The sequence below is a fragment of the Saccopteryx leptura genome, chromosome 7, assembly GCF_036850995.1.
Source record: "Saccopteryx leptura isolate mSacLep1 chromosome 7, mSacLep1_pri_phased_curated, whole genome shotgun sequence".
Lineage (NCBI taxonomy): Eukaryota > Metazoa > Chordata > Mammalia > Chiroptera > Emballonuridae > Saccopteryx > Saccopteryx leptura.
The window spans coordinates 77,267,298-77,281,565 of NC_089509.1; the positions used below are offsets into that span (position 1 = coordinate 77,267,298).

The following is a 14,268-nucleotide window of genomic DNA, read 5'->3' on the forward strand; positions in this document are numbered from 1 at the left end:
TCTCTGCAGTCTTCTCTCAAGTCAGTCTTCTCACAATGCCTGATGTTGTGATGTAATATTTTTATGCTCATGTCCCTTATGTCCTCATCTCCTTGTCATACCCTTCTTACAAGCTGGGCCCTCACCTTAAGATCTCTGTGGATATTTATAGCAGCTTAGTATTGTAGTCGGCACTAAGTACAGAATAGTTGAATGAAAGACACAATGACAGAAATCAGCAACAATTACACCGTGGCTGCGGCTCTATAAACTTATGAAATGACAGAACACATTTGGCCTACCTTAGCTTTACAGTGAATTGAATGAGAGTTTTAAGTACCATCGATCTCTGAGGGTGGGTTGGCATGCATGGCTGTCGTTCAACCACAAATGAGCTAGATTAAAAGGAAATAAAGCATGTCATTTGAAAACACTGAAATACTGACAGGCTGAAAACCACAGAGGAACAGGATGCTGTCCTCTCAGAAAGGCCAAATTTCCTATACTTAGAAGACGTTTAAACCCCCATTAAAGCTCAAATCTTTCCAAAGACTTCTCATAAATAATTACCAGGAGATAGGAAAATGCCTAACGGTTATCCCTAAGTAACAACAGTAATTAATTCTTAATTGTCAAGAATAAAATCCCCTTTCTATTGTTATTATATTAAATATAAAACAGAGAGTTAATTTCTTGCCGTTTTTGAACTAGATATTAGGATTTCAGGTACATACTAGTATTTTTTTTTTTTCCTTTAGATGAGCGTCTAAGCATAAACATGTTCTTCGCCCTTCATTTCTTGGGTATGTACTTAAGAAATCCTTGAAATCTTTTTTTCTAAATGTTGAAAAAATGAACTTTAGGTGAGTGATATGCTTGGCTCATAGAAAACTGAGTCAGTTTGGTGGAGGAAGTATGGGTGAACCGTGAAGAGTAGAAATGCTTCTGGAACTCTCTAGAGCTTTATTCAGTTCACCCTGAAGTTCATCGTTTAGGTTCCTATCACTCCTTCACCTTAACACCAAAACCCCAGTCAGGGTGTCCCTCCAAGTCCACAGGTACTGAAGTTACCATGAGGCATTCAAATGGATAACACTTACTTCTTAAAAAGGCTATAGATCAAGAAGGTGACTCTTTCTAGCAGATGTGGTCTTTGCATTGGGATGGGATCCCCTTCGTACGTCATTTTGGTAGACTGCTCCTCTAATTTCTCCAATTGTCTTTTGAGTTGAAACAGACTTTCTGCCAATAGTGTAAAGCTATTGAACAGCAAATAAAAATCACAGATAGTTTTTTCACTTAATCTACCATTTTAACAACGAGTAAATAAATATTAGTAAATATTAAAATATTAAAGTATATTAACCACTCAATTCCATTAAATGTTAGTGACAGTTCCTATGTTCTTTTCCTTAATCCATTTTTTCTCTAAGATGCAATATACAATCTTAAATATTTTCAATGTTTTCTAATTTATACCTTCAGTTAGAGTCAAGAAATTCCTTTTAATTATTCTTTGTTTATCGTATACAAGTCTGTTGAACATATATATGTTAAGAATGTGGCACTCACTACAGAACAAAGAAAGAGCAAATTTAAAACTTTCAGAATTCGTGATGAGTGTTATGTGTAAGAACACTGAAGGAAACATACATTATAGAATGAACATACATGTTTTTAATAAGTTCAAGGTGTTAGCCTCGGACTTATCAATGGAGATCTTTGGAGAAAGGTATTTGCTTGGAGTTTTCCTCACTATGTGATAACCTCACCTCAGAAAAGGGGGTGGGAGCTTGAGCTGGGAGTCTAAAGAAGGGGAGAGTGAAATATTGGAGACTGAAGGGGCCTCCAACTGTAAAGTAGGAAGACTATTTCAAAAGACTTGAGAAGTCCTTTTGGCCCTGACAGCATCTCTTTCTACTAAAAGGTTTATTCCCCACATACCCTTGTAGAAGGAACTGTCAACCACTCACAGAATTTGGTGTGAACATCATTTTATTGCTCCCTTTGCTGTTTATCTTGTTTTTATAACAACAACTTACAATAAGGTTGGGGAATCAGTGTATCTCCCCGAGGAAAATCAGTGTGTTACAAAAAGAGTCCAATTCCTTACTTTTTGGGGAGAAAGATGCTTGGCAGGGCAGAGCTTTTAGTGAAATGTTCCCAGTTATTACATGTTTTCATTGTAAAAAATTTTTCATTATATTTTTTATTTTTTCTTTCAATCACATAGTTTTATTTTTGCACTGATGAAGGGGAAACATCCATCAACATTTTTTTTTCTTCTAACAAAGGATCGTATCTATGACTGCGTATGTGTTATACATAGACAGCAGATGCCATCTGAGATTGTATTAACCATCTGAGATTTTTCATGCAAACACAAAAATAAATTTCTTTGTTGAAAACACAAACTAATGAACCGCTTAACTCTGACATCTTAAAATCCGCCTTTAAAAACGGAGATATCTTTTCAAGCTTTTGTAGCTAGTGTTTCTTATATCCTTAAAGAAAATATATTTATTCCTGGTTTCAAAAGATTCATGAGTCTTTTAAGATTGGTATATAAGAAAATGAAGCAATTCTTATGCATTTTATAGATTTCTATAGATGCTTTCTTTTTCTTCCCAAAGGAATAAAAGTAATGAACATGTATACAATTCCATCTAGTATTTGTTTTCAACTGGAGAGTTCCTCTCGCTAATAGACCATCAATAAGCTGAATGAAATGGTGTTCTGATCTAAGCCTGCATTCTCTGCCTGAGCAACACTGAAGTTTTGTACTTCCTGTGGTTTTCACTAGAAACTGAAGTCAATTGTTTTACCAGTTCTGAAGCTGGTCAAGCCCATTATGGAGTGGACCACCGATGCAGGCGACCTGCTGCCGCCTCTTCCAGTCCTGTAGCTCTTCTATTAGCATGCTGTTCATTAGCAAGTCCGTTTCATTTACTATTTGTGTCATTTTACTGAGGGCTTCCTAAAAACAGAGATGACTGCTAAAAATATTTTCATGAGACACAGCCTAAGTCACTCATAATTCAACCTATAAAACAATGTGTCTAACCTAAGAGATAAAGGCTTACTTAAAATTTTGACCAAATATTTTACCAAATACCACCTTCTATTGGGCATACATAGCGCTGCCTTTGCAAACAATTAAGTTATTACACTCAAATAATGTCATGAGAAGAATAGCATGGCCACAGTTAACATTCTCTTAATATATCTCAAATACTCATACTATAATTGAATTTGTAACTCCTGTGACAATATTGGATCTTGTAGTCATAGAGCCATTATGTTTTTAAAAGGATATTTGTAAATTAAATTTCTATTCTCATAAATATGTTTATGCATTTATTTTTAAATGTACTGGCTAAAATTTGGGCCTTTCTGTGTTAGTTTTTATTATTACTTTATCTGGGTTTTGGGAAGCATAATGGGAAATATAACTGTTCAAGGCCTAGGAATTAGAAGATGTGAATTCCTACCCTGGTTTTACCACAAGCTATGTGAATTGGGATAAGCTATTTAACTTTGTTGGAACTGGGCCTTCTGATCTATGCAGTTAGAATAGACCACATTATTTCCAAGGTTCCCTCTCTGTTTAAAGTCTTATTCTTAAAGTTGAATAAAATGGCATGCACAAAACATATAGTATACATTTATTGTGCATAAAAACATTATCTTGGAATAACCATCTGCATGTTTAAAATCTGACATATAACTGTTTAAGTTTATAATTTGGGGTAAAATAAACTTTATATTTGTTTTTGCTCACATAAATTCCCGCATTAAAAAATGGAGCCAAAGTTTTAGAAATAAAGTATTGATCTATCAGTGACTGGTTAAATTTCAAAAGCATTTATTTTCAAGGAGAGGTAGAAAATTAAAATAGAGATGTTTCCTTTCTTTTAAAAGATTTCATTGAGTGAGATAAAAGTTCTTCTTTCCCTCGGAAAAGGTTAGACTGAAATTTTAGTTGTCAACAAACTATCCTGAATTCTAGCAGATTAGTTAGCCCAATGTTATTTCTCAGCATATAAAGTGAAACACTTTTTTTTCTAATAAAATTTTGATAGTCTTTAAGTAATACTTTAATTACACATATGTAATAAAACCCATCTCAGCTTATTAAGTACAGCAACTCAAAGAGTCATGTTTGAAATAGTGGCAAATAAAAACTGGGTGAAATGTTCACCTTGACATTAATGGTAGCTATAATAACTGTACCACATAAGCAAGATAAATAGATTCTGGAGTTCCAGCTTTGTTAACTTAGAAGTACTGCAAAGAGTATGGAAATCTTCCTAGAAACAGTACCATTTATTCACTCAGAGTAAATGGAACAAATAAAACCCAAGCGCTTGATTCTTTTCAGTAGGTCTATATGTAGGAAAAAGAGAGAAATAGGTGAACGTCTAAATTAAAGTGTTTCACTAACCTTTCTCTTGAAGTCGAGGCTGTTGAGCATTTCTTGCAGAGTCAAAACTTCCTGACTCATTAGGACATTGTTCTTGTCACTTTGATCTACAAAGGAAAAGACATTAGATTAACAGTCCTTTCCAAGACAAAGCTCTCCGTCCTGAAAACCAAGGTGGCTGCAACCCACCCTCCTGAAGTTCAAGAGCCCAAACAGGGCCATTAGAGATAAGCTTGGAAGTGAGTCTGTTTTTCCAAGGAGGGTTACATCCAAGCATGCCAGAGAGGAACTCTATTTTATAGACCTTGAGAAGAGACCATTCTTCACACCACGTTCCTTTTCAGGGTGGGGAGAGAGAAGATAAAAAAGTTTTTGTAATGGATTTCTTATTAGATACCTCTATGTTGATAATAACTCTGGTTGACTGGCATAATAGGAAGGGGATCTCTCTTTGTGCTTGTGATCAAATCATATTTGACTCTTCCTGTTGCGCTACCAGCTTACACCCAGTAGTTACAGGAAACTGCCTGGTGGAGTTAGAGTTTTATCTACTTGGTCTCATGAACTAGTAAAAAAGACTAAATTCTTTGCTTTTCTTTTTTCCCCCCATTTATTTATTTATTATTTGCAAAATAGGCTCACAGTAAAACTAGAAGTGGGAAAGGGGTAGAAATTGAAAAAAAATCTCTGACTGAATAAAAACTGAAATGATTTATCATCTTAATTGGGAGATGTGCAATAAAAATTGTATTATCTAATTTAAACATTGAACTTTATAGGTATATAGCAAGTGATGGTCTCTGCCAACCATTCATGTTTATGAAAAGTGAACACTGGGAATGCTGATCAGACTTGTGTAACTGAAAAAGAGGCACCAGAATAACTTTGTTCCAAATTTCTCTGTAAAATAGCACTGATTTCTGGAAAGTCATTCCTGGTTGCTTTAATTCACAAATTCACTAACTCCTAGATCCTACATCTAGCAAAATCTTGCTTATAAAGCATTTTATCAACTCAACACTTCATTAGCTAGCCTGCCCTGTGTTAGATCAGTGAACAGAGTGTTGACCTGAACACTGAGGTTGCCCGTTCGAAACCCTGGGCTTGCCCAGTCAAGGCACATACAACAAGCAATCAATGAACAACTAAAGTGAAGCAAGTATGAGTTGGTACTGCCCATCCCCAACCTTCTCTCCTCACTCTGTAAAATTAATAAATAAAATCTTAAAAACTTCATTAGCTAATATTTTCCCATCTTTACTAGCAAGGGTATAACTTATTTTTCTTGTGTCTTTCATTTCATTTCATTTATAGCCAACAAAATAAATATTTAAGTGATAAAAGTTTTTTTTTTTTTTAATTTTTCCAAAGCTAGAAGCAGGGAGGCAGTCAGACAAACTCCCACATATGCCCAACCGGGATCCACCCAACATGCCCACCAGGAGGCGATACTCTGCCCTGGGGCGTTGCTCTGTTGAGGTGGAAGCCATTCTAGCACCTAAGGCAGAGGCCGTGGAGCTGTCCTCAGCGCTCAGGACAACTATGCTCCAATGGAGCCTTGGCTGCGGGAGTGAAAGAGAAAGATAGAGAGAAAGGAGAGGAGGAAGAGTGGAGAAGCAGATGGGTTCTTCTCCTGTGTACCCTGACCAGGAATCGAACCCGGTACTTCCACACAATGCCAGGCTGACACTCTAAAGAATTATTTTTATTCTTCATAATGCTCACGGAGGACTGGATGATATTAAATTAAACCTAATTGCAATGACCCCCAGTGATAATCTAATGAAACCCATGTTTCTGTCATTTCTTCTGGAAAAAAAACTGTACGTACAAACAATTATAAACATTTTAAAGAGCACTTCATGTAAGTGAATACAGAAGAACATGTCACTTCTCACCTATGCCAGGAAAAACAAGTTTCCTAATAGCTTCTCTTTTAAATCTTAGATAAAAAGGCAACATAGTGATACATGCTCCTTCCAGATATATTTTAAACTAATATTTCAGTAGTTAAATGATTCTTTAAATGAAAGATTTATATCCAATTTGTTTTTTAATTATTTTCTTAAATTTTAGAACCTAAAAAAGTTGCAAAAATAATGGATTTCCCATATATCCTTCATCCAGCCTCCTCTAATGTTTTACATAAGCATAGTATAATGACCAAAGCCAGTAAGTTAGCACTGATATAATTCTATTAACTGATCTAGGTCTAAACAGAATTTCTCCAATTGTCCCACTAATTGCAACACAGTTTAAATCAGGAGTCCCCAAACTACGGCCCGTGGGCCACATGCGGCCCCCTGAGGCCATTTAACCGGCCCCGGCTGCACTTCCAGAAGGGGCACCTCTTTCATTGATGGTCAGTGAGAGGAGCACATTGACCATCTCATTAGCCAAAAGTAGGCCCATAGTTCCCATTGAAACACTAGTCAGTTTGTTAATTTAAATTTACTTGTTCTTTTTTTTAAATATTGTATTTGTTCCCGTTTTGTTTTTTTACTTAAAAATAAGATATGTGCAGTGTGCATAGGGATTTGTTTATAGTTTTTTTTATAGTCCGGCCCTCCAATGGTCTGAGGGACAGTGAACTGGCCCCTGTGTAAAAAGTTTGGGGACCCCTGGTTTAAATGATCCATTATTACTTGTAATTCTTAATCTTCACAAATCATTTCATTGTTTCCTTCCATTTCTTAAAAATATCTAACTGTAAACAACTTCAATATCTAATCACGAAGAAATAATCAAATTGTAATATCCTTAAATTTTGACATTTATATAATTACTGAAATTATATTTTAAAGATTTTTTTATGATATGAAGAAATATTTAAAACTTTGAAATGTGACATACAAAGCTATGTGCATGATGATCTCAATATTTTGCAAATAAATAAATTTGTATATATTTGAACATATAGAAAAAAGGCTGAAAGGAAATACACAAACTTTGACAGTGTTTATCTGTAAACAGTAACATTTTGGGTAATTTTTTATTTTTATTGCTTTTGTCTATTTTCTAAATTTCCTACAGGGAGTCTCATTCCTATTTTATTATTTGAAAAAATCATATTTAAAAAAACTCACGTAGGAATAATATTACTAATTTTCTGAACATGTTAGGCAATTATTATTATCCTTTTTAATTGTGAAAATGATATTTGCTCTAATATGAGAATGTACTTAGTTTTTGGAGCTGTATGTTAAAGTGAAATTTCTTTCTCATCAGCTTTATAATTTACAAAGAATTGGTTGATTAAAAAAATGCTTATATGGAGAAAAAAGAAGGAAACAAAATAAATATTCCTCTGCTGAACCCTCCCTTCAAAAAAAAATAATAACTCACTTAGGGTAGTAGATCAATTCATTAATTCTGTCAGTCAAGAAAAAACCCTAGTCATGATGCTTTAATGTCTCTGTGTAGATGAAACAAAAACTTACCCATTGTCTGAATTGTTTTATACCTGTAGTCAAATTCATCTTGTAGGTCTTCTAAATATTTGGTGTCTTGTTCTGTTATCTTTTTACAAAAGAAAGCATACTCTCTCAGTTGTTACAATTAAACACGTCAATGAAACATCATCGGTATTTCAAAATACACTGTTTTGTGCTCCCAGTTTCCAGTAATATCCCACACTAACTAAATAGAATCCCGTGAGAGTTGAATAATTCTGTAGGAACCAGACTAAATTTGCTCTTCCATTTTCTCTGCCTAACAGGAAATCTCTCAGTATCTTGCTTTTTATTCCTCAGTTCCAAATGATGCTACTAATATCTTTTTTAAAATCTGAGAATATAGATACTTTTCCCCTTTTGGTTACATACACTTCTGTATTACTGTACCAATTATCATTTTTGCTTAAAGTTTCCTTTTTAATCTGCTGAAGTTTATGACAATTCGGTATAAATTTTTTTCCTCTCTACTACTTAGAAAAATAAAATAAAATTTATGCTTCCTCTATGCCTCCTGCTTCTATGTCTGAGATTTTTACTTTTCTCTTTTCCAAACCTGCTAATGTTTTTCTGCTCAGACATAATAGGTATTAAACATCAAGATCTAGGCTAAAGATTTTTGATATATTATCTGCTGCAGTCCTCACAATAATCTTGTGATGGTGGTTATCCTCACTTTTTTAGGTGAAGAAGCAGAAGTTTAGAGATGTGAAGTAACTTACTTGTCTAAGGCTACATGGCTCTCAGTGAAGGAGTGTGGTGGGTAGACCCAGTCTCTAGTAATTAAAGTTAAAAAGCTCTCCCAAAAGAAATCTTTTGTAATATGAACATAGTGTGTGAGAGACTTATTAACAAATTGCCCTAATATTTCTGTATGCAGTCACTTTGGGCACATAGGAAAAAGGCACATAGTTAGTTGCGTGGGGACAATACTACTCTTTCTCGGTATCTATAAGATCACTCACTTGCACACTATTTTTAATGGCAGCCACTTTGTGTTCCACATTCCTCTGTCTTTCCGAAACTGAAGAACTTTGTAAGGATTTCTCCAGAGGTCCCTGGAAAGAGAATGTCTTGAAATTTCAATGATGTTGATAAAACAGGTTTATGATGAATGTAACATATGTAGTATACTTTAACCTGAGGTTTGGATCAATATAGTATGAAATACTCTAGAGCCATTAAAAATCATGCTGTGGAGCCTGACCAGTCAGTGGCACAATGGATAGAGTGTCGGCCTGGGATGCAGAGGACCCAGGTTTAAAATCCCCAAGGTTGCCGGTTTGAGCATAGGTTCACCAGCATGAGTACAGGGTTGATGATTTGAGCATGAGATTATAGACATGATCCACATGGTCGCTGGCTTGAACCCAAGGTTGCTAGCTTGAGCAAAGGGTCACTGGCTCAGCTGTAGACTCCTGGTCAAGGCGCATATGAGAAAGTAATCAATGAACAACTAAGGTGCCGCAAAAAAGAATTGATGCTTCTCATTTCTCTTTCCCTTCCTGTATATCTGTCTTTCTCTCATTAAAAAAAATAATAATAATCATGCTGTAGAAAAATATTTAATGACATATAAGTAATGCCAAAATGTTAAAAATAGAGAAAATTATAAAAATACTATATTTATAATATCTAGTGCTTAAATATGTGTATATTTATAAATACATGGATATATGTATAGATGTGTATATACTCAAGTACAAGTGATTGAAAGAACACATACACACCAAAATATTCTAAGTGTATTATCTATGAATAGTGAAATTGTAGATAGTTTAATGGTTAAATTTTTTTCTTAATTTGCTATAATAAAAATTCTTTTATATTTACTATAAAATTCTATAAAACTAATACCTGCAATTTAAAATTAATATAGTAAAACTATATTTAATTAGACTTAAATCTAAAATTGGACTTAAAATCAGATGAATCTGACAGCATGAGGATTATTTTTACACCAGAACAAGGGAGTTTACTAAAGAATATGTAAAAATGTTAGCCTAATTAAATAGAAAGGTTAGCCACCTTCTCCAACCACCCTTTCTTGGTCACTAATAATCTGACATTGAATGTGTTGCTTAGATATTAAGTTACAATACATAGACATTTAGACATGAGAGTTATGGATGTCAGCAACCCCACTGCATTACAGTTGGGAGGGGAGCTACGATTAAAAAGGTAAACGACTTGGCTAAGATCTGCAACAAGTCAGTGGTGGTATCTCAAGTGGAACCCCTGTCTTTGACTGTTGATCAAGTGTTCTTTCAACTACACCACTTTCTTCAGATTGTAAAATCTTTATAAAACTCCCCATTTTCATGAATCTCCATTTTTTCTACCTCTTTGATATTTACAAATCAGTGCATATTTTGTAGTAGTATGTGGTACTGGCAGATTATTTACAGAGTGACTTTGATTAGTCAAATAAATATTCAGCATCTATTCAAATAAACGTGTTCTAATTTAATTGATATCTGACATTGTAAAGGAACAACAAACACATACTCACACACTAAAACGACAAGAGATAAGAGGGATACAGAAAAAGGATAGCTTAGAATGTAAATATGAAAATACCATATATTAGTAATAGCATCTTAATTTTACCTCCAAAGCACTGAATCAAACTATATTTATTTTATAAACTTATTATACTTTAGATTTTAAATTAAATAAAAATAATATCATCCTCTTTTTCATGGAAGAAAGAATAGTACATTTTTAAAACTTCCTACTTCTCCCAAAATAACCATAACCTGACAATAACTAAACTTGAGAATTTTTAATAGTTAAAAATTTTTATTGGACCTTCAAAAAAAAATGTGGTGTGACTATGAAAAGTGTCACTTGGAAAATTGCTTATTAACATACTCTTTTTTTTTTTTTTTTTTTTGTATTTTTCTGAAGCTGGAAACGGGGAGAGACAGTCAGACAGACTCCCGCATGCGCCCGACCGGGATCCACCCGGCACACCCACCAGAGGCGAAGCTCTGCCCACCAGGGGGCGATGCTCTGCCCCTCTGGGGCGTCGCTCTGCCAGGATCAGAGCCACTCTAGCGCTTGGGGCAGAGGCCAAGGAGCCATCCCCAGTGCCCGGGCCATCTTTGCTCCAATGGAGCCTTGGCTGCGGGAGGGGAAGAGAGAGACAGAGAGGAAGGAGGCGGGGTGGTGGAGAAGCAAATAGGCGCTTCTCCTATGTGCCCTGGCCGGGAATCGAACCTGGGTCCCCCGCACGCCAGGCTGACACTCTACTGCTGAGCCAACCGGCCAGGGCATTAACATACTCTTTATAAAATAAAGATTAAAAAAATATTCACTAAGGATTTCATTGATTTCTCTATTTGTCTTTAATGGAAGTTCTAAATTCATTCAAAAATAGTGGGATAAAATATAATGTAAAATATGGAAGAGCTGCCTGACTAGGTGATGGCGCAGTGGATAGAGCATCGGACTGGGATGCGGAGGACCCAGGCTCAAGACCCCGAGGTCACCAGCTTGAGCTTGGGCTCATCCGGTTTGAGCAAAGCTCACCAGCTTGGACCCAAGGTCGCTGGTTTGAGCAAGGGATTATTCAGTCTGCTGAAGGCCCACGGTCAAGGCATATATGAGAAAGCAATCAATGAACAACTAAGGTGTCGCATGAAAAACTGATGATTAATGCTTCTCATCTCTCTCCGTTTCTGTCTGTCTGTCCCTATCTATCCCTCTCTCTGACTCTCTGTGAAAAAAAAAAAAAAAAAAAAAAAAAGGAAGAGCTAATTATATTCAAGCAATCAACAAGCAAGTATTTATGGAGTTTCTGTAAGACAAAATTCCTGCTTGTGGAGTCGTTTGGACTTGTGGGGTAGGAAATCAGGAGCTACTGAAGGGTTTTGGGGGCAATATCAATCCCTGAGGATAAAGGTGCTGAGGGAAGCAGAGTCCAAATGGTAGAAGTTCTGCTAGGAGGTAGTTACTATGTTCTTGAACCAATGTTATAAGACCATGGGCCAGAGTGATCAGTATAACTAGAAGAGAATATATAGATAAGATTCTAGAAACACATTCTGAAAGAACATGGTGCTTATCCCAATAAAGAATCAGAGAAAAAGATCTTACTCAAAGATGATTCCTATTCCTTGATTACAAGTGACCGGAAGGATGGTGGCACCATTAACACAGGTAGAAGAGACTGGTGTACAAGAAAAGAATTTCGGTTCCAGAAAAATTTAGCTCAAGGTGATAACAAGATCACAAGTTCAGAAAATATTACCTGGACGGGCATGTTGGCTGCAGCCAATATTCTCCTCTCTTCCCTTAAACAATTTGAAATAACCACAGCTACATGCATTGGATTTCCATGAAATTTTCCCTGAAAAAAAAAAAAGTGAGCCGAAACAACATAACAGCTTAATTATACATATCATAAAAAATAGATATATCAATAAATTGGGAAATTATTTGGGATTTATTCCAACAATCTATTATAAAGCCACAGGAACTTACTGTGAATATAGACTCTTATGGGGTATATTGCTCGGTTGTTTTTTTTTAATTTTTTTTATTCATTCATTTTAGAGAGGAGAGAGAGAGGGAGAGAGAGTGAGAGAGAGAGGAGAGAGAGAAGCTGGAAGCATCAACTCCCATATGTGCCTTGACCAGGCAAGCCCAGGGTTTTGAACCGGCAACCTCAGCATTTCCAGGTCGATGCTTTATCCACTGCATCACCACAGGTCAGGCTATATTGCTCTGTTTTTAAAAATCATTTTACTTTAGGCTTAGGATAAGTTTTAGATAAAAGTGTTACTTATTATGAAGCATGGTAAATCCAGCAATGTGCTTTATGGCTTGCTTAAAGTATTTTTTTTGGTCCATGTTTGATGTTGTCCATGTTGACTAACTTCTACAACTGATGTTGTGTAAATTAAAATAATCTAACCCTTTCAAGGGGAGCATGTATTATCACCCACAGTGGCCCTAGTGTCCACCACTGAGTGTCTCAAGAGCTCACTCACCTTGTAGGTGTCTTGAACAACACTGTTATTTTATTTTATTTTTTTAAAATTTTTTATTGAATTTATTGAAATGACATTGGTTAACAAAATTATAGAGGTTTCATGTGTATAATTCTATAACATATCATTTGCATATTGCATTGTGTGTTCACTAACCCAAGTCAAGTCTCCCTCCATCACCATCTATACCTCCCACCTTCCTCCACCTGCCCCACCCCTTCTCTCTTGCAATCCCTGCACTGTTGTCTGTGTGTACAAGTTGGGTTTGTTTTTTTTTTGCTTAATCCCTTCACCTTTTTCACCCAGCCCCCCTGCCCCCCAACCCTCATCCTCTCTGACAGCTGTCAGTCTGTTCTTTGTATCTACGGGTCTGTTTCTATATATATATTATATATATATTATATATATATATAATATATATATATATATTTTTTGTATTTTTCTGAAGCTGGAAATGGGGAGAGACAGTAAGACAGACTCCGACCGGGATCCATCCGGCACGCCCACCAGGGGCGATGCTCTGCCCACCAGGGGGCGATGCTCTGCCCCTCCAGGGCGTCGCTCTGCCGCGACCAGAGCCACTCTAGCGCCTGGGGCAGAGGCCAAGGAGCCATCCCCAGCGCCCGGGCCATCTTTGCTCCAATGGAGCCTTGGCTGCGGGAGGGGAAGAGAGAGACAGAGAGGAAAGAGGGGGGGCGGTTGGAGAAGCAGATGGGCACTTCTCCTATGTGCCCTGGCCAGGAATCGAACCCGGGTCCCCGCACGCCAGGCCGAAGCTCTACCGCTGAGCCAACTGGCCAGGGCTGTTTCTATATATTTTGTTATTTTATTTTGTTCATTAGATTTCACATATAAGTGAAATCACATGGTACTTGTCATTCTCTGACCAGCTTATTTCACTTAGCAAATAACCTCCAGGTCCATCCAAGCTGCTGCAAAAGGTAAGATTTCCTTCTTTTTTATGGCTGAGTAGCGTTCTCTTGTGAACAACACCATCATTTTAGTCATAGCATTAAACTTCTTTGTTATTAGATCTTTCTCAATGCAGGACTAACAGAAAGCACAATAAGTGTAGACAAATGCATTTATTTAGTTTCCCTATGCCCTCCTTTCTGAAGGAGGTGCTAATTATCCATGAAATGACCAAAAGGTCAATAGTAGGAAAAAAAAAAAAAATCTACGAAGTGAAAAATTAGCATTTAATCAAAAGTAGATTATCCAGCCTGACCAGGCGGTGGCGCAGTGGATAGAGCATTGGACTGGGATGCGGAAGACCCAGGTTCAAGACCCGGAGGTTGCCAGCTTGAGCGTGAGCTCATCTGGTTTGAGCAAAGCTCACCAGCTTGGACCCAAGGTTGCTGGCTCAAGCAAGGGGTTACTCAGTCTGCTGAAGGCCCACGGTCAAGGCACATATGAG

General features: G+C 36.5%; 1 protein-coding gene across 1 annotated transcript in view; it reads right to left on the reverse strand.

The window, feature by feature from the left end:
* STAT4 (signal transducer and activator of transcription 4) overlaps positions 1-14,268 on the reverse strand; it is a 108,974-nt gene that overhangs the window by 38,625 nt on the left and 56,081 nt on the right. Inside the window, exons 4-10 of the mRNA XM_066346378.1 lie at positions 12,110-12,208; positions 8,820-8,912; positions 7,843-7,921; positions 4,424-4,509; positions 2,805-2,956; positions 1,080-1,238; positions 282-374 (exon numbers count right to left, since the gene is read on the reverse strand). Of these exons, the coding sequence (XP_066202475.1) occupies positions 282-374; positions 1,080-1,238; positions 2,805-2,956; positions 4,424-4,509; positions 7,843-7,921; positions 8,820-8,912; positions 12,110-12,208 (761 nt within the window). The remainder of the gene's footprint in view (positions 1-281; positions 375-1,079; positions 1,239-2,804; positions 2,957-4,423; positions 4,510-7,842; positions 7,922-8,819; positions 8,913-12,109; positions 12,209-14,268) is intronic.